The following is a 20,340-nucleotide window of genomic DNA, read 5'->3' as shown; positions in this document are numbered from 1 at the left end:
GGGACTGGCTCAAGTGGCTGTAATTCTGCACCAAGGCTGAATTTCGGGAAAGAGACTTCAGATACAGTATTAGGGGACCACTAAGATCTATAGAAAAGCATCCAAAGAGCACCATGTCATGGGACCTTTAATACAAGTATTGATCACAGCCACTTTAATATTTGAAACCATGTTGGGGGCTTTAATCCTACTGTAAATTGTAAATACCTACACATAGTTTGAATAAAGATTCTTGATAATATGTAGAAGAAACTGTTCAAGATACTGTGAAAAGCAACGTTTTAGCAAACTATCATGTCTATATAGTAGTTGACTGGTTATTTTATGATTTTTACTCAATGGTAGCGTGATCTGCAGTACAAGTGGAAGAGTGTGTGAGAGAAGCGGGTTGTATTGACAGCATTAATGGGTGGCACGTGATGGCTGTTGAAGTAAGTGAGGTGAAGGATTCCTAGAATACCTACAGAACATGTTAACTTACACACCCTGTACACACAGTTACTGAATGGGTGGAGGTGTCAGCTGAGGGGGCTTACTCACATGAGGTTGGTCCCCTGGATTTAACCCCAGCAATGGTTTTGCTCTTTGACTTCACACTGAACACAACTTCAAAACCTGCTCCAGAGTGTCCTCCCCTTCTCCCCAGAATATAAACCCAGCATGTGTTTCACACTTTGCTATCAGACGTCACTTAACTGATCAAACAACAGCTAATGAAATTGGGAAAAGTGTGGCGGCAAAATGAAGGAAAACAACAGGAAAGAGGAAGAGTACATCGCTACGTTTGGGCCTCGCATCCACACCACTCCGGCGTTTCCGAACCCCTAAAGCGGAACATTGGAAACACTGCTGACCCCTTTTAAGTTTGACGGGCAGAAACGGAGACCTTTGTAACCGACGATGCAGGTCAGTTAGTCTTATCGATTAGGTAGGCTAACATACCTTTCAGTAACACTTCCACCTCCAAACAAAATCCCTGGTCTTAATTTTTGCCATTGTTGTTCTTTCTCCAAAGTATTTTCTGTATTTTCAATTTATACATCCATGATTTTCAACCGCAGAGAGAGTAACATTAGACAGTCTGCTTCCTCTTTAGATTGGCACGCGCATGCCCAGTGTATGCGAATGGTCATGTGATATGTGTTGTCAGACAATATGTTAATATGTATCGATAACAGAATGAATGAGAAAATATGAGGGCTCAGCTCACACTTATACCAAGATTGACTTGCTCAGGAAATCCCTCTTTTTCTTTCATCCAATAGAGTTAACATTGACTTTTTAGGCAACATGTGCCACTGGCAAACCATGTGCTTACACATGGGCCATCCGGATGCATGCAGCATTAAGATCCTGCATTCATTCTCCTATTTTTCAGTCTATCATCAGCAAGGGAAGCTACGAAAAAAACAAAACTAATTCATGTTTAGATTTGGTTCACTAAAATTCTGTGGTTTGGAATCCAGAGGCTTGAAAATTGAGTGCCTGCTAACATCCAAATATATATATTTTTTTAATCGCCACATGGGCTTGCCTCATTGGTGTGTATCAATATCATTAGGCAACGGTCCCCCCAAATTTAAATAGCAGAGTTGCTAACATATCCCCATTCCTCCCCCAACAGACAGAGACCGGAGCCCGAGCAGCTGAAGACATTAAAACTGGAGACACAAACACACTCTGCTTGCCCGGTCCTTTCCTCCTCCCTGAGATGGCTTATCTTTCTAACACCTACACACACAAACACACCCTCACATAAGCATATACACATAAACCCACAGAGGCTTGCAAAGGCACCCAAACTACAAGCTGCTGGACATAATCAACAAACTTCCACACCCACCCGTGCCCCCAGCTTTCCTGAGCACAGCTTATTTATTTGCTTACACCATGATGTATGAATCCAACAGCAGCAGGCAAATAAGGGGCTGTGTGTGTTATATGGCCAATGGGTCTTAAAAGGATGACATGATAATATATATATTTTCAATATACCAACAGAAAAGACAATTATATCAAATTAAAAAGAACAGGTAGGGGAGGCAACAAGGGTGTCATGCTGGAAAATGGATTCATATATCAATATAACTAATAGATAAAGAAACAAGGTGTAGCACTTAGCGTTGGCATTGGACGTAAATCGTGAGGTGCAACATCATCCAATATGGCAATAATTCCAAAGGACACTGGGCTGCACAAAACTGATCCTGCTAAACGTTGAAATGAAAGAATTAACAATTTTCAACAATAAATGTTGCAAAACTGTACAATAAAAACATAATTATTATATGATCCATATTACTCATAATTGATATGATTGATGGTAGCAAATTCTAGCGTGCACGTGTATGTGAAAGTTATATTAGATGAAATGATAGCTTGATGTTCACTTTAGTTGATTTGAGCAACAAGGTGGGGTTTTATCTGCCAGGCAAAAAAATACAAAAGATGGAATTCAATAGAGAGAACTGGAGGGATGTCACATGCTAAGTCAGACACATATCAGGCGGGATGAGGAATTCATGCTCTGAAGGAGAACATGAACACAACTTGCTCCTCTTGTTCACAACCACACATAGCCGAGGAAACAGATACACACTGAACATTTCAGCTTAAATGAAACCACAACAGAAGCTTAGGCTAATAGGGCCATATTCGCAACAAGGCCACAGTTGATATTTCAGGATATGGGCGTCAGCTGAGTCTGACAGATAATGGGAAATGTCTAAGCTCATCCTGGGGAGGGTGACTGGGTATAAAACATCTGCCGGGCTCGGAGTTGGTGTCACGGTTAGAAAATGGCCGCTAAGTCTACCCTAGGGAGTCCCCAAAAACCAAACAGTGGTCTCACCCAAGCCCTGCCATGACCTCTGTTAGCACGTGCCTCTCCTTACAACCCCTAGGGGACAAAGGGCACTTGGCAAAAGGACGCTTTTACTCTGAGTCTCTGAGCATTTGCGTTTCTTATCATTAATGGGAATGGGATGTGGGGGTGAGGGTTTAAAGAGTGAGGGGCACAGAGGTTCCGAGAACACCCTCGCTGATTTTTGGACGAATGTCCGGACGCCCACAGAGGCACACAGAGCAAGTGTGTGACAGAAAGAAAGACACCAAGAGATGAAGAGGAATCCGTCATTTTAATGGTCACTTTTATGACCTGAGAGAGTTGGGTGGTAGCCAGACTGCCCCATCACAAGCCACAGTCCAGCAGACACCAGACAGATGCATTAGTGTGTGAGCTTTATTGTCCCAAAGTGAACGACAGATGTATCTTTCTTCAGTCGTCCTCACTACAGCGGATTGGATTTAAGTGATTGCTGGGTGGGGCAGTAGTAGCCTAAGGCTTAGAGAAGTGAGCTTGTGACAGAAAGGTCAAAAGGGAATGATCTCCTTTCACTCGTTTTCTCTGCTATTGTGCAGTTCAGTCAGAGACACATCAAGGAACTGACCACATATAGCAAGCTATACAGTTAGAGTTAGAAGAAAAGGTTCTGCTCTCTGATGGAGCTCTCAAAGAATCAGAATCTGATTCTGCTGGAGAACTTATACCCTCTTAATAAACTTATAAATTAACAAATCTATGATAAATTACAAAAAAATATAGCAACTAAGGTGCAATCACAATGGTAGAAAATTCACAATGCTTCATTGTTGCAATTGGTAACAAAACATTGCACCATAGTTGCAGAATTCGTCCAAAATGGACTTCTATTTTTATATGTATGCATATTTACCTCTGACTTGTTATCAAAGAACCAGATATTTTAAAACAATAGCTTTTGCCTTTTGTGTAGCCTTAGCGCTCCACAACTACAGGTCATCTAACAGTACTTATGCAGAAAATTAACAGGACTTTTACTTCCACAACCCTGGACAGCTCCATCACTTTCCACCCTTTTTGTCAAAAGCCCACAAACCCCCTTCATAAAAAAAGAAATCTGTAATAAGTCCTAATGCAATAACAGCACGACAGCATACCTCTATCAAGGTTCAAGCATGCGCTGTGAAGAAAAGAGAGGTATTTCCTTCTTTTTTTAAAGGGAGAAGTGGGTGGGCACTAAGAGGCTGAGCTTTTTGGGGAATTAACAAGCTTATCGGGGGGCAATTCTGTGAAAACAAGCAATAGAACAACTCCTGAGGAGCTGAGGGAGTGAAAGGCTGTCGGCAGCATGTCCAATGGGACTTAGCAGGGAGATCCCCTTCTCTTTACAACAAACCTGGACAGATCTGCAGGAATGACCAGACTAAATGTGAATGCTTACAGTATGTTGCTCTATTCATTTGGAGCTTCCTGGAGAGTTTGTTATTGTATAGCTACCAAGTAACTGGGGTCTCCTTGGATAAAACCTATGCCTGCTGAATGTACAGCCTCGATTTGTACCTCAGCTTCTACACATAAATTATAAACATTATTATCTACACATTATAAAAACTATGAAAACTTGCCCTCACAGAGCCTGGTGTATAATGTCATTGCTAGTCTGACAACCAAAAAAGAAACTACTGGATGGATTGCCATGAAATTTGGTACAGACGTTCATGTTCCCCTGAGGATGAATTGTGATGACATTGGTGATCCCCTGACTTTTGAGCCATCCCAATACACCTGCAGGACAATGGCATTCCCATCAACTTCAGCTGTGCTTTGTGTTTGGTGCTAATTAGCAATTGCAAATGTGCTGAACTAAATTTTGAACAGTAAATATTGTACCTGCTAAACATTAACATCTTAATGTCATTGTGACTATGTTAGCATTTAGCTCAAAGCACCGCTGTGAAGAAGAATGAATCTCTCGCAGACCAAAATGTACCAGTATCACAGCTCAGCCTGTTCTCATGAACCATTCGTTCAAAAAGCTACGAAAAGTTAAGCACTGTAATTCGTAAGCATTCCACCTTTCTAATGCCGTATGCACCACATTGACGGCCGCTGTATAAGAACGCGGCTGGCCGCGTAGGGAGGTGGTAGGGGAGGATGGGTGGGCCTTAACACACAGGACTTTCAATACAAGGAGTGGAGTTCGCTTCCCGTGGAAAACAAAAGAGTTTCACCCAGTAAATGCGTGTTCCTTGGGAGTGTTTTAATCCAAACCACGATCTTTTCCTAATCTTAACTAGTTGTTTTGGTGCCTAATCTTAACTTTCTTCGTGGCAAAATGCTCATATTTTGTAGACTAAATTTAACCGTAACCTCCACCGAAACGAGCAGCAGCTTGCGGTGCTCTGTACACGCTCAAAGTCACCCATTTTTGGCTAAACACATCTTCTAACTGCTGCTTAACCAACTAGCAACTCGGCATCATGGAGCTCGTAGCCATACATTTTCGTACGATATCATACGGACCCGTTCATGAGAATGCGTTGCACAGTTCACAGTAAACCTCTATAAGCGGACAATAGTTGCAACACCAATAACATCTCACCAGAAGTTCTACCAACCAATCAGCCAACAGCCCAGGGTCATGAAATAGTTATACTGTACAGAGATGTTAGAAGTGAGCCATATAATTACATTTATCAAGATAAATCTAATAATTCATTCTGTCATATAAATTCTTATTTTCTAGCTCTAACAAGACTCAGACTAAGTTTTACAATGACACCATGCAGCAAATAGAAAAAAATTTCATCTAAGTTTGCCTGGTAGAAATCACTTTGGCTGAATCATGGAAAAAACAAGAGAAAAATCTCTCTCTGGTTTCCTCCCCCCTTACCTGAGCTAGCCAGAGGGGCCAGTGAGCAACAGATTAGCAGTGCTTTGGGGAGCGGGCTGCTGTAGCGTGCTGTAATGCAGACTGTCAGTACGACACAGTTGGGGGGCTACACAATGCCTCCTTGTTCAGACTGGCCCTTCTGTGCCCCACCTCTCTACCTCCCTCTGTCCCTCTCGCTCTCTGCCTCTAGGGGTTTAATCAAACCATAAAGACTGACGGTGTTCAAAATGCTCTTTTTCCCCATACTGAAGAAAGCATGAGGTTATACGGGAAGAGAGGATTGAAGGATGGAGAATAAAATGGATAAAAAGGAAGACAGATCAAGGCGAACATGTTGACTCCTAAACCAAACATAAATCAGCTCCCAGAAAACAGAGAGAAAGACTGAAAAAAGATGAGAGGGGAGGAGGAGGGGCATCAAAGCATGGTTGACATTCTCTGAGATGCAGGAGCAGAAAAGGTGTGTGCGCTGGTTTCGTGAGTGTGTCGTTGAGAGCATAATTCAACAGCCAGCACATTAGTGGGGTGGACATGAGGAGATAATTGCGAGTGCACACACCCACCAGTCTCTTTCTCAACACTTGTTTCTGTTTATCTACAGCTCAGTTTCATCCTTTCACTGGTTGGTGCAGCCCTTTGTGCTTGCAGCAGCAGGTATGATTGCTTATCTGATTCTTTTGCTCATGAAGTGAACACTCTCTCTGGAAAATACAGTCTCTGTTCAAAATATGACAAATGAGCCTGCATTTTTAATTAACTACACAATTGATGCCTAAACAGAGATGGCAAAGATGTGATAGCTCGCTAAACTGCAGCTGCGTGCAACAACGCCGGGGTGTCACTCAGGAATCTCCTTCACACGTTTCACTGTGTTTTCTTTGGGGCTTCTTTTACACCTCCCCCATGCAAGAGAGGGCAAGTGCAAACACACACCTGCAATGTCTTCGTATACATCTTTGCAGTTAAATGTTTTAGGAATTAAACCTCCTCTTCTCTCCTCAATAACAGTTATTACTATACATTTGGGTGGTTTTAGGGATTGACAGAAATCTATGCTAAATAATGATTATCATATTTAGGGCTGACTGGTTCCTGCTGATTATAAGCTTTGATTAAGACATCCAGCCTTATACAGCTGGAAGTTAGACTCCTACACAGCCTACGTAGGTGATTTTCAATGCAGTCTGGGTTTAATTTGGGAGTTTTACCCCAGAATCAGGTACTGTATGACACAGACACTGTTTGAAAAAAGTGACACCTACTCTCACTCAGATTATAGTGATTTCTTACAGCCAATGTAAGCCCTCAGTCAACACCCTAATAACACCGCATTACAGTGTTGTATATTTCTGAGACAGTACGCTGCCTCACACCTGCAGTTTATTTGATTCAGACTATGGGAGAAAGAAAATGCTAAATTGCTGACTTTTTCTTCTGGACCAGTCTTTGACTTATTCTTTTTTTTTTTTTAGACAACAATGAACTAAGAGCATCCTGCTTCATCAGCACTACATGAACCCACATGGGGAGAAAAAGGATAAAAAAAAGAGGCACCTTGTACTGTAATATTATCGGGGGATAAATGACTGTGTGGGCACTAAGTGTCACTCACTATGCAGCGTATGATACAAGAAACAAACACACCTCTGTTTTAATTCCTTTTCACTTTCTCTGAGGCCAACATTTTCAGCTGGTATTGGATACGGTGTTTGCTTTCACAGCAGCCCAAACGTTTTACAAAACGGTTTATAAGTAACATTACCTGAAGAAGCTAAAAACCTTCCAACAACGACAGCAGTTTTGTAAACTGGACTCGGAAAAGGCTTTTGACCCCCTAGAGTGGAACTACTTGTGGCAAGTAATGGAGAGGCTTGGTTTGGGAACCAAATTCATTGACTTGGTACGTACTTTATATGCGAATCCCACAGCCATAGTCTCAACCAATGGCCTGCATTCAGCCATTCCCCATCGCGGGGCTCTAGACAAGGATGCCTGCTATCTCCCATGCTATTTGCGATCTCTCGCAGACCATAAGGCAAAATAAAATATGTAATGTCCAGATTATATCCGATAACAACTCAATATCGTTATTTGCAGATGATATTTTGCAGTACATATCTGACCTTGAGGACTCTGTTCCAAAAATTCTTAAGATATTTAATGAATTTGGCTCAATCTCTGGCTAAAGAATGTATTGGAATAAATCTAATCTTCTTCTGTTGAACAACAGACAGGTGACATCAGTTATTAGTGACACAATACCAACCCAAAGCAAAATTACATATTTGGGCATCACCATTCACGCATCGCTACAGCGAGTTGTCCAGGACAACTATGAATCTATACTAAGTAGTGTTCAAAGGGATCTAGCTAATTGGTCTGCGCTGCCGGCATCGCTATGGTCCAGGATTGCTGTGGTTAAAATGAACATAGTTCCTCATGTGAATTTCTTAAGTACAATGATCCCCTTACCCCCACCAATAAATGCAAGACCTTGCCTCCACAGGTGTGTTTCCAAAAAAGTGTATGCTAGCCTATGGCCCTATTATCACCAACACATTCACCAACTTTAAACAGGTGGAGGAGCAACTTCGCTACACCAATAAGTGGCATTTGAACACCCCAATTTGGCACAACATACACTTTATGTCTGGTAACAAACCTTTTGTTTATAACCAGTGGCGTGACAGAGGTATTTATACTCTAGACCAGTTATTCAATGATGACGGTATGTTAACTTTTGAGGACCTGAGAGCTAGCTTTGAGGTCCCTAGGACATCCTTCTTCCTTTATCTTCGCTTAAGCTCAGCCCTAAAATGTTATGGAGTACCATGGGGGGACAGTCTTGAGATGCACCCAATCATTAAATCGCTTGTTGATTCTCCTGTGAGAAGATTAGTGTCCAGGATTTATGCTAAACTGATGAAGTATCCGTAGGAGAACTCCCAATAGTAAAGAAATGGGAGCGAGAGCTGAGCTCGGAGGGGAACATAATTAATTGGGAGACAGTTTGGGACAACATTTCCCACTATTCCAAGAACCCAAATCACCAGCAGATCCACTTCTACATATGCCATAGGACATATTGGACGTCTCAAAAGAGATACGTCTCTAAAGCCATTCCTACGCCCTATTGCACGTTCTGCCAACTGAACGAACTGGAACTTTCCTGCACATCTTAGAGTGTGAACAGGTGCATGAGTTTTGGAATAAAACATCACATCAATCATATCTGATGTGATAGGATGTCAAATTCCTACTGACCCAATTGTTTTGTTACTTAATGACAACTCTAAATTACACCTACTTGGGAGACAGAAGAAAATTTGGCTAGCCGGATCAACTGCGACCAAAAAAATGATAGCTCAGTGCTGGCTCAATGAAAGCTCCTTAGCACCACACAGAATTACTTGTTATTGATATACAGTATAACAAACTGGAAATGCTCAAAGACAAAACTTTCACTGATTGCAAAACAGCTTGCCAGACAAGTGTGTTTCTGTTCTTTTTGTGGTACCAGGACAGCACTGATATACCGGGACTTAATTTAGTGTAATATTGCCCCAAGAGCAGCCAAATCATTTAATAAGCATTACCTCAGTCAGGATGTGCTCTCTTCCCACAAATATCTTGGCAACGATACAAAAACATATTTTGATTGGTGCACATTGGCTTATATTTCCAGGACTTGACTCAGTTGACACAAAGCTCGCCTTTAAGGCTACGTCTACTATGAAGACATTTTCACATTAATCTTGTCAACACTTTTGTATTCTAAGCTTTGATCCTTTTATTCTGGAATTTCCTTCAGTGCACTGTTTTTGCAGTAAAAAAAACAAGTTCAACATGTATAATATACTTTTTGGTCAGTGAAGCTATGACTTTAAAGCATCCATGTTTATTGCAGTGTGAGGTGGGATCATTTCATTTCCTCATGCTGAAGGGGAGCAAAGGGGAAGAGTTCCTGTTGTAAACACCCATCTCTCATCACCAACACCACATTGTTGCTTTATGTGCGTGTTTGTTTATGTACTTATTGTATCCAGGGGGTGGAACTTACACAGTAGGTTATGTCTGTCATCGCTATCATGTGGTGCCAGACTTCCGCTTTAAATTACAAAAAAACACACACCCACTGTATGGCAACCACTGTGTCATAATGCATTTATGGCACAGTAGTTACAGGAGCACACAGAAGTTATCTAGGATTACATAGTTTATTTTACTTATTAGACTGTGGTTGCAAGAGAAGTCTTGTTAGTTATATATAAAACCAGCATTACTCAGGTATTAATGCTACATGTCCCACAACACACAGATAAATGGCTGGATATGATGTTTCAATTCTCAGAGATACATTTTTAGCATTCTAGATGCAGACCTGTCTGTGATACCTCAGTCTCAATTACCTCTCGGTTTAAATAACCTTCTGTCTGTTGGTTTCTGATAGCTGGTTCTCTTTAAGATCAAATCGATTTATCTCACACTAATACATTTCTTAATCAATCTTTTTTGTTGGTAAAGAGCAACTGTAATGTCACTCTCTGAGTTTTAGATCTTAACTGTTAAGTTATCTATACATTTTGTCACTGAAAGCAACACCTACATGGATTTAATAAGGGATTTGAAAGGATTTACATGTGATAAGCGGATTCTTAACTAGCCTCAGATTTGATAAACCATTATCAAACCCTGACCAAATCCTTCTGCAACTTGTATCATGTCTACAAAGAATTTTGCTGGATTTAACTAATTAAATCAATACAGGTTTATAGTATAAACCTGACAAAACTTGTGTGGTGCTTCAAACATTTTATATATTCAGTATGTGGCAAAACAATACACAATATAAAAGAATTCCCTCCCTCGTTGACAACCAACAACTCTGTGTTTTGATAGCATCACGCAATGAATCACAATTTCTTGACACTTCACTCCCTTGGGAACCTCGTTAACAGAGACTACTCTTTAAATTGCAGCAGCACCCCTGCTCTATTCAGAAAGAAAGCAGCCTTATGCCAGGCCCTCGTTGTCCGCCGAGCCGCCTGCCTCCACCGCAGTAGACAAAACAAGCGGGAAGCAGGATTTGTTTAGACAGAGCTCACCTGGCGCACACAGAAACAGTGATCAGTGGTGGTGGGGAAAGAAGCCTGACAAGTGTGTGAGTGGGGGGAAGGGAAGGGGCTAAGAGAGGAGAGCATGGGGTTCAGTGTGCTACCCTTATCCAGGGCCACTCAGAAATCAGAACAGATTAAGAGTTGAGGGGCTTGAGTAGTGCTCAGTAATAGGTGGAGGGGTGTGTTTGTGTGCATGTGTGGGCAGTAAGGGGTAGGCTAATCCAGGACTAAGACATGTAGGGTAATAGCATAGGTGGATTTGTGTGTCTGTGTGTGTTGGCTGCACTTTCAAGCAACAGAGCAATCAGCTGATCTGTCACGTAGGAAGGATCGAGCTCCCAAGTCTTTTTTTACATCACATAAGATGAAGCGGGCAGTACATTTATTTTATTGATACATTGTAGGGCTATAATTAATACAACAATTCAGTTTTTCCATTAATTTATTAATCATTCGGTCTATAAAATTATTGTTATAGGACGATTACCTAGATCCAAAAGTGACATATTCATATTTCTTGTTTTGTCCAACCAGCAGTCTAAAAAAATATATATATATATATAGCAAATCCTCACATTTGAGAAGCCGAAACACTGCTTGATGATCAATGACTTAAACGAGTAATACTTTTTCTGTTGAAGACCAATTGATTAATTGACTTATTGTTTCAGCTGTATGCTGCAGCTGCTGTTTGATCAATACTTTTTCCTATCAAGCTTTATGTATGTAAATCCAGAAAACTACAGCATCTATATCTTTAGAGCTAAGAAAGATTGGGTTTCTTGGCCATAAGTAAACATGGGAACACAGATGACCAAAGACCAACCACATCTAAAGAACAAATGATGCCCTTTCTTTAGATTGTAAAGCTTTTTACTGTAGAATGAAGAAAAGGTGGAAGTGATAATTATGTTACTCATGATTTAATTTATAAAAATGATCTGTCAATGGGAACAAATTACTTTACTGCACTCCTGGCTGTTTTAACTGTGCTCTATTACGGTATAAATTAAAGTGTGTTTTAATTGTTCAAATCTTTTCATCAAAACTGAAACGAGCTCTAGAGGCAAAACATCAAAACAAATTGAACCAACACAACTTAACAGCCCCACTTTAAGTTGTCTAAGCAACTTCATTCTCTGAACTGAATTTAAATTCATGACCAAAAAAAAAAAACAGTGTTGTGTTGACTTTCTTTCTACCTTTCCTGACAGTGGTCAACATGTGTGATGAGGTTTGACAGGGGGGAACAAAGAGCAAGATGGATGATAAGTCCCCCCTAACCACACACTCACAGTTACTATGGGTTGACCTCAGCTGACCCCTTGGCCCCTCAACAGCCTCACGTCCCATTGACTGGGGTTAAATAGGGTTTTGCCTACAGGGTTTTATGACAGAGAAAGAGAAGAAAAGTTAACAACCGATTCTAAAATGTTCTACGGTTAAAAGGAACATACAATACGTCCGTGCTTTGTAAGTAACTCGCAGAGGAAAGGCCCAGTTGTAGCAAATGCTAGATTCCTGTTATTGTTTCAGCCTTTTCCCCCAAACAGTCCGGCATTCATCGCTTCCCCTTACCTTCACAACTGTGTTTACAAAAATGATCATCTGTAGGACACAGACAAGCAGAAATAACAGCCAGTACTTACAGTAGCACTACCTCAGGTACTAGACACACCTGCCTAAAGGCACTGAAAACAAATTTAATTTGCAGTTATAGATGTAAATTAGGTTATAATTAAGACCAACTACCAATTATTTTCATTATCGATGAATCTGCATTTTATTATCTTATCTGTAAAATGTCAGGAAATAGTGAAAATAGTACCCATCGCACTATTACTGTCTTACTGAATATACCTGTATTCACCCTTTGTCTGAAACGCTCCATTTTAACACCTTTTTTCTCTTTAAGCTTCTTTTGAAGCATGTAAGATTCTGCCATGTATTTGTGTTGCTGTGAGGTCTGTGTTTGCACAAAAAGGCAAAAAAGAAGCATGACATTCATTTCTGGTAATTGTTTGCTGCTAGCTGTCTGATAAAGAACAGTTACATAACAAGCTTGTTACATGAATAAGACTGAGAAAAATACATACAGGACAGGAGACGATAAGGTTGTATTGTCCCAATAAAGTATTGATAACTTGTAAAATATAGAGCATTAACCGCTTGCTAAGTTAGCCTGGGGGCTCTTGCATGTTGCACGGCTCGCTCCACACCTCCAATTAGTCGTTGCTGTATAATAGAAGATGATAACAGGGTGAGAGACAGAATGAAATCACCCACCAACATACAGTAGTTTGTTTCCATGATGAAATATGAAACTGCCACTACTCCAGTTGTCAACAAACGATGCACAGACACAGAGAAGCATGAACTAAAAAAAAGCATGTGATCGAATTAAAATATTCTTGTACTACTATAAACGTTCCTTTGGAAATCAACAGTTGGCTCCTCAGGTTCACTGATGTGACCAGATTGTCCACCATCACTGATCCGACCATCTGACTGAGGTCTGAGTGACAGATGTTAGATCTACCACTGCTGGCAGCACCTGTCAATCAAAGCACTACTCTCAGTCTCCAGGGAGACTCCAGCTGATCAAGAATTTGAGGACTGAGGTATTTCTTTGTCCCCGAGGTATTCTGAGCCCCCCCCCTTCTCATTTCATTCACTGGGGATGCTTGGTTAGAATTTCTGTAAAGGCATGTTGCACAGAGTCCCTGATGGGCAAAGAAGCATCTGAGGACTCAACACTGGCGTCCCTTCAAAACTGATCTCAGGTCCATGTAAAGCAAAGGAAGATCACAAAATGACAGCAGTGGTTCCTCCCCCCCCCCCCCACGGAGCAAAGTTATCAATGAGCCACTGAAAAGTCCAGAATTTTTAACTGACATTTTAACAAAGTAACTCCCGTCTATGACATAGTATTTGCATAATCATGTCTAAGCCGAGGTATTGGTAAACCTGCTCCAAGCAGCGGAAACCTTGAATCAGCAGGTCTAACAGTTTCCCCTTCTTGCTTAATTAACAGTCATTTGATCAATCATTTTATTTATGACAAAACCAGCAACCACTGACACATGCATGGCAATTACAGAAATGTAACCTTGTTAACGGCCTTCACTACACCATGATCTTTAGCAGCTCATTAGGCTGCAACATGGGACACATGCACACACACAATCATACACAGAGAGGGCATTACATACATCTGCTCTTTAGCACATTTTCCCCACAGTGCTATTAGCCTGCTCATTTCCAACCATTAGACCCATTAGAGGCCAATTAACACCGATACAAAGCTCCCTTCCTGTTTTATGGCACTGTAAACAAAACCTGCAGGCTTGCCCTGGGCCCAGCAAAGCTCAATAGCCTTTAATGTAACACAAAATAACTCATTAGTTTAGTAATATGCTGCCTTTTCATAGCAGACCTAAAAGCCTACAGATTCCGTCACACCGGATTGCACATAAACCTGGGGTAATTGGCAGGTCCCAAGGGCACTGATAGCCTATGAGTTGCATTGGCTTTACCTTTCAAACTGATTCTATATGAAGCATAAAAAAATGCTCTGTAGTTTGCTTTCTTCTCGTGAGCTGTAAATCTGCAGTTGGACAGCACTCCTAGACAATAGTTCCCATCTAGTAACACATTAACCACATGATCCCATTTAACTCAACTATGCTGTACTGATAACCAACCCTTAATCCCTACAGCCAGGTGGCTGTAGTAAAGGATAACCTGTTGTTTGAAGTGCCTTACGTGGGTCACAATTGGCCAAAAGATAAGCACAACACGGGTCTTTTCCGCATGTTTAAGTTGTGTTCTACTTCGTGAATCAAAACATTTAAGTGTGCATGCTGCAGCACGCCAGAGGCACGGGGTCGTCCTGAGAGGAGAAGTTCCTGCGACACAACACTCAAATCACTGCTCATAGTTGTTTTGAAAGTCGTGCTCAACGGTTAAGGCACGAGTACCTTATCCGACTGATATTTCATCTCCATAGGTTCCAAATAGTTTAATTCTCAAGTGCCAAATATAGGATGAGGCTTGACAACACACGCAGAGTAAAACAAGTGCTGCTGGTCATCTGAACATGCTGTTGTATCGTTGCTTTTTAGAGCTTGGAAAACAGTTTTTACACAACGTTTATCTACAAAACACGAACACAACATAAGAATTCCCAACCTGAAAAGTCTGAAGAGCCCTTGGTGAGATCGCAGAGGACGCTCAGACACGTTATTCCCAACAGGAGCGCATAAGTGACGGCTGAGAGAGTCCCATCTGAGAAGAACATCCTTGAAGCCTCAAAGTTTTTGAGTTTCTCTGTAGCATCAGAAAGTCCAGTAGCTGCATTGGGTTTCAGGTTGTGCGTCGCGTGCGGGAGATGTGCGGTCCCATGTCTCTAGTCCTCCCTCATCCTCCCAGCACACTGCTGCTGTGAGACTGAGGTTCCTCTGGGCTGGAGCAGTGCCCTGCTCGCTCAGTGCATTTTCTAACTGCGTGTTGTGGAGGCAGCCCACCTGGAGGACCGCCGCTCCCCTGCATGGTCTCAAAGACCCAGAGTTCCCTACCCGACACATGCCACAATCCAATAATATAACACTCTGACAGAGGCCATTTTGTCCACCAATGAGTAGGCTACTTTTACTTTTGGCAATTTATGTACACGCTGTCATTATTACTTTTATGCTTCTAAGTAAAATTGTGGATGTAGGACTTTTCTTGTAATGGAGTTTATTTAGCTATACTGATATTGCTACTCAATTCATTTGTTTTGTGTGAAATCAGAATACTTGTCTATGTTTCTAGATTTTCAGATTTGTAATTAATATGTGTCATGTAATGTATGCGTGTAGGCTATATATGAATGAGCTTATGTACATAAATGTCCATTGTGATGTCAACTTTGTCAGTTATATGTGGGAATATTGTGTTATATGTTAAATTAGTCGTTTTTCAGACAATCTACATGTGATAGGGATGGGGGTAGGGATATTGAGAGCTTATGTGTGTGTAGAGTGTGCATGCGTGTTTTTTTCCTATTTGTTTGTATCTACTCTGTTCTGCTGTTCTGTTGCTCTATACATGATCCGGAGGACCCCCATGAAAACGAGATGTTGCATGTCATGGGGCTGATCCTATAATAAATGTTCATAAATAAATAAATAAAGGTTAAAAACAGTAAACCGTAAACTCGCTGGAATAATCTATAAACGCAGCAAAAAAACATAAATTCGACTCTCCCTGTGTTAATGTAGCATGTGTCTTAAGAAAATAAGGTAGGTAAGCTATTGGTATATTGCTTAGTTTTGTATAATTTTGTTTAAGTATTTAGGTGATATTCTTATTTTTTCTAGTTCCTAAATTAAGAGCACATTTGTGCACTTCAAATACGACCAAATGAGATTATGTATAACCGACGAGACAGTTGCGCCATCTTGTGGACAATATACTTTATTGCAGATTCGAACATTTCGCGTTTCAATGACATTTGCCCTACACAGCTTCCGTACAAGTTTCCATGCGACAACAGAAGGTCAGACATGGCAGCCTGTGCGAAAGGGATCGACAAATTTATGTTTTCACTGAGGTTATTACGAAACCTCCGGCTCGAAAATGAACGTAAGTAGCTGAACACGTTGTCTTTTCGCCGTTAGGCTTTGAAGATGTGTAACGTTAGTACCTGTAACGTTAATGTACATCCACGAACTATGAGCTAAAGTTGCTAATGGTAGACGGTTAGCTAGCGACTTTCTAACCTAATAGCGACGATCTATTAAAAAAAAAAATTACTCGATTGTTGTCTAATTTTCTTGTAATTTTTCAGGGTCCATATCCACATCCGTGTGTCGTCTTGCTCCTAACAGTGAGGAGCCACCAAAATTCACCCCTCCATCTAAACCTGTCATCATAGATAAAACACAGAGTGTGGCATCTCTGCGCAAGTATGCCGACAGTCCCTCTGACAGTCCCAGATACACACACTAACGCTGCGTACTGTGGAAAGTATGGCTTTTAAAGTGCTTTGTCTCCCTCTCAGGTTTCTGAGCCCAGAGTTCATCCCTCCCAGACAGAGAACAGATCCTTTAAAATTCTCCATTGAGAGGAAAGACATGATTCGCAGGAGGAAAGTGCTCAACATTCCCGAATTCTACGTTGGTAAGAAACCAGTTTAATTAACAGGTACATTCCCACTGTGAGGTGACGGTTGCAAGAGTATCAAAACAATTTATCTACAATTTATCTTATCCTCAAACGTGGAGAAAGTCATTGACACTTGTGACTTAATCCAAGTTAAATTACTGCAACTAGATCCAGTATGTCTGTCACTGTACCTAGTTTATCTAGCTGTCCCGCTTCAAGAGAGGAGGCCAGATTACGCTAATCATGGCTACTATTCCCTGCTCGCCTGTCAATTCAAGAATAGATTTTAAGATTTTACCTTCAAGGTTTGTGTCATATCAACCCCATGCGATCCAAGCTGCAGCCTGAGATTCTCTGCAGGGCCTTTTAAGCAGTTCCCACATTTGACCTTGTCAAAAAGGGTGACTGGACCTTTCCTGTATGGGCCTCTCAGTTATGGAACTTCCTGCCTCAGGATCTCAGACATGCAAAGCAGTGTCCTCGTTTAATTCCCTCGTCAAAACCTCATTGGCAATCTCCTATAGTTTTCAATAATTGTGTTAGCGCAATGCTATCTTTGTTTTTGCAAATATAAATTGTTTTCAAAAAAAAGTATTATGCTTGTAATGTATTGCAATTAATTAAAAAGGTGTACATTATTTTGATTTGTGTTAAGGAAGCATCCTGGGAGTAACCATGGCCGACACTAATGCCAGCGGGAAAACTAACCGCTTTGTTGGCATCTGTATCCAGAGGGGTGGAAAGGGTCTGGGAGCCACATTTGTCCTGAGGAATATCATTGATAACCAAGGTGAGGTTTATTTATTTTCTATGTAAGCACTGGTCTAACAAAAAGGCCTACTGAAATGTCACACAGACTGTGGCATGAGGGAGCCAGCTTTGCACACGGTGCACTCCGCCTCCCACTTGTCCGGTCTTGACCGGGACGGTACATGGGACTTTTTTTTTGCTGTTCAACTGTGAAGCTGCAATAGTCTTGTGTTATGGTTGTGCGCATGCTCCACGCAGAGCTTTCGCCGTAGCCTATGTAAGTGGCCTGATGTTTATACTTGCGTTTGTGTGGGGAGTGGGTGATAGAGCGAGGGAGAAGTGAGAAAGTGACGGCGAGCGAGTACGACTCTAGAGTCATAGTGAGAGAAACAAAGTGTCTCCCCTGTGTTTTCTGACCACGGTGGGAAATCTTCAACAGGAAACGCTTTGGAATTTTGTGTGCAATGCTGCTCCGCTGTCTGCTCTGGTCCCTGTGTACGTGCGCGTCGCAGAGCTGCCCACAAGGCAGCGTCTCGGGAATTACGTCACACAACAAAGTACCATAGTATTGTGTGCAAAGCGCCAGTCAATTTAAGTACACACTTAATGGTCCCATGAAAAACAGTGAAAACCGGACACAGACCCTTATCAATATCACTTCCCCATCAGTCAGGCACAAGATCTGACCATAATTACACTTGTGCTTTCTATAAACTGTCGTTGCTTTAGCCTATTATTTCAGTTGCAACCCTGGCAGTGGTAAGTGATCGTGAGAGCAAATAAAAAATATAAAAACATAATTCAAACCGATGTGCGCATTGGCGACACACGGCTCAAGAAGCCGACAAATAGCCTATACGTAATTCCCTCCGCTGAAAATCTATATGTTTCATAAAAATACCCATCAGGGAATGTTAACGGTGTTGTCGGCCTAGAATGTTTTAACTTTTATGAGCGCATCTCTCTCTCTCTCTCTCCACGCACCGAGCTCCACCTGATCTTCTATAAGAACGGTGACGCTGTTATCAATCGAGTATTGATTGGTCGGTAGGCGGTGCTTTTACACCGGTTGATCTCTAATCTCCAACATAACCTGCTCCCGACCAGGTTAGGTGTTCAGCATAAATTATCCCCACGATTTAACCCGGTAACAAGCGTCGTGATACACAAAACCCTGGGTTGAACCTGAAGTTACCTCGTTAACGCCAAATCTTGCTTCGTAGTACAGGCCTCACGTGTCCTTCAGCTGGTTTAAATGATGTGTTTCTTCAGGCGTGGAGATCTGCTACGAGCTGTACAGCCCTCGTATCCAGAAAATTGACGTGCTGAAGCTGGAGAAGAGGCTGGATGACAACCTGATGTATCTGAGAGACGCTATGCCTGAGTACAGCACTGTGGACCCGGACATGAAGCCTATTCCCTTCTCCCCCACTGGAGAGGTGCCTGTCAACAAGGTGAGGGAGCTTCAAGGTGGAACCTAGTTTTTAGCAAAGACCTGGATTAAATGGGGCTTCTCCAGACTCATCCGTTACAACTTAATATTGTTAAAGCTATTTTTATCAAAAATAAATGATGATAAAATGAGCGTTCAATGGGTGGTTTGATCTTAAAAAAAAAAAAAAAGATTACAGCATATTGGCATTGTCTATTTACCAGATCAAAGTAAGGATGCGCCCCAAGCCATGGTCCAAACGCTGGGAACGACCCAAGTTCAACGTCCAGGGCATCCGCTTTGACCTGTCCCTGACCCCAGAGCAGATGGAACACGCCCAGAAGTGGGCACAGCCTTGGCAGGAGTACGACATGCTGAAGGAGTACGGCACGTCCAAACTGGAGGGGCAGATCCTCAGTGAGGTCCAGCAGGAGATGAGCAAGTGAGGAAGATCCTCCTAAAATGCATATGCTCTTCAGTTTTACCATCAACAGACTTTTGGGGAATGGGAAAAGACTGGAATATGCGGTTTTCATGGATGTGGAACATTCTGCTCAGCTGGATTAAGTTAGTTCAGGTGGTTTATTCCTGCCACACCAGTGTGTATACGGAGGAAACTGGTGTTCTGTAGTCTGAGGAGTCATGCCTTCTTCTTTTTGTCTTGTCAATCTGCTGTACAGTAAGTTTTCAATGTCACTGGCCTTAGTTATAACATCCATTACGCAGTTTCTATAATAAAAGCTATTGAACCTGACAAAAGTTTTGAATTACATTTTGTTTGAAACATTTGTGTTTCTGTTTTGACTGCTGTCTAGCTTGTTGCATGCCTGTTATTGGAGTAATGGAGTCTTGACACTAGGTGGTGCTATTCTTCTATATATGTTGCATCCATCAACAGTTGCCTAACCAAGCCTGTTGTGTCTGACAGCATTTTGAGGGGTATGCTGTCATGCTAAATAAACAGTGTATTATTTTAGCTAAACAAATAAAGAGAAGCTTGTTCCAAAAAAGCAGGTTTAAAACCTGAAAAAAAAAACAGTTATACATTCACATTTTCCAGATTTGAGGGGCTTTTCGGTTAAAATTCGTAAAGATTTCTAGATAAATCAGTAAACCTGTTTCATGGAATAGGCCCCAATACCGTGCATTTGGGAAAAAAAAACTGGCATTCAGAGAC

At 41.5% G+C, this 20,340-nt stretch overlaps 2 protein-coding genes across 2 annotated transcripts in view; one reads left to right on the top strand and one right to left on the bottom strand.

Annotated features, from left to right (window-relative positions):
* The window catches only part of LOC120546953 (protein eva-1 homolog A), a 78,637-nt gene extending 63,285 nt beyond the window's left edge, over positions 1-15,352 (bottom strand). Inside the window, exon 1 of the mRNA XM_039782234.1 lies at positions 15,023-15,352. Within this exon, the coding sequence (XP_039638168.1) occupies positions 15,023-15,131 (109 nt within the window). The 5' untranslated portion in view covers positions 15,132-15,352. The remainder of the gene's footprint in view (positions 1-15,022) is intronic.
* Positions 15,353-16,344: 992 nt separating this feature from the next.
* On the top strand, positions 16,345-19,917 carry mrpl19 (mitochondrial ribosomal protein L19). Its single transcript, XM_039782244.1, has 6 exons — positions 16,345-16,459; positions 16,665-16,782; positions 16,878-16,996; positions 17,637-17,771; positions 19,004-19,185; positions 19,388-19,917. The coding sequence occupies exons 1-6, from the start codon at positions 16,381-16,383 to the stop codon at positions 19,607-19,609; spliced, it is 855 nt and encodes a 284-aa protein (XP_039638178.1). The 5' UTR covers positions 16,345-16,380; the 3' UTR covers positions 19,610-19,917.
* Positions 19,918-20,340: the final 423 nt, after the last annotated feature.

This window comes from Perca fluviatilis, chromosome 18 (genome assembly GCF_010015445.1).
Source record: "Perca fluviatilis chromosome 18, GENO_Pfluv_1.0, whole genome shotgun sequence".
In the NCBI taxonomy this organism is placed as follows: Eukaryota; Metazoa; Chordata; class Actinopteri; order Perciformes; family Percidae; genus Perca; species Perca fluviatilis.
Note: the sequence above shows the minus strand (reverse complement) of the source record. Positions and strands in the feature narration are given on the sequence as shown.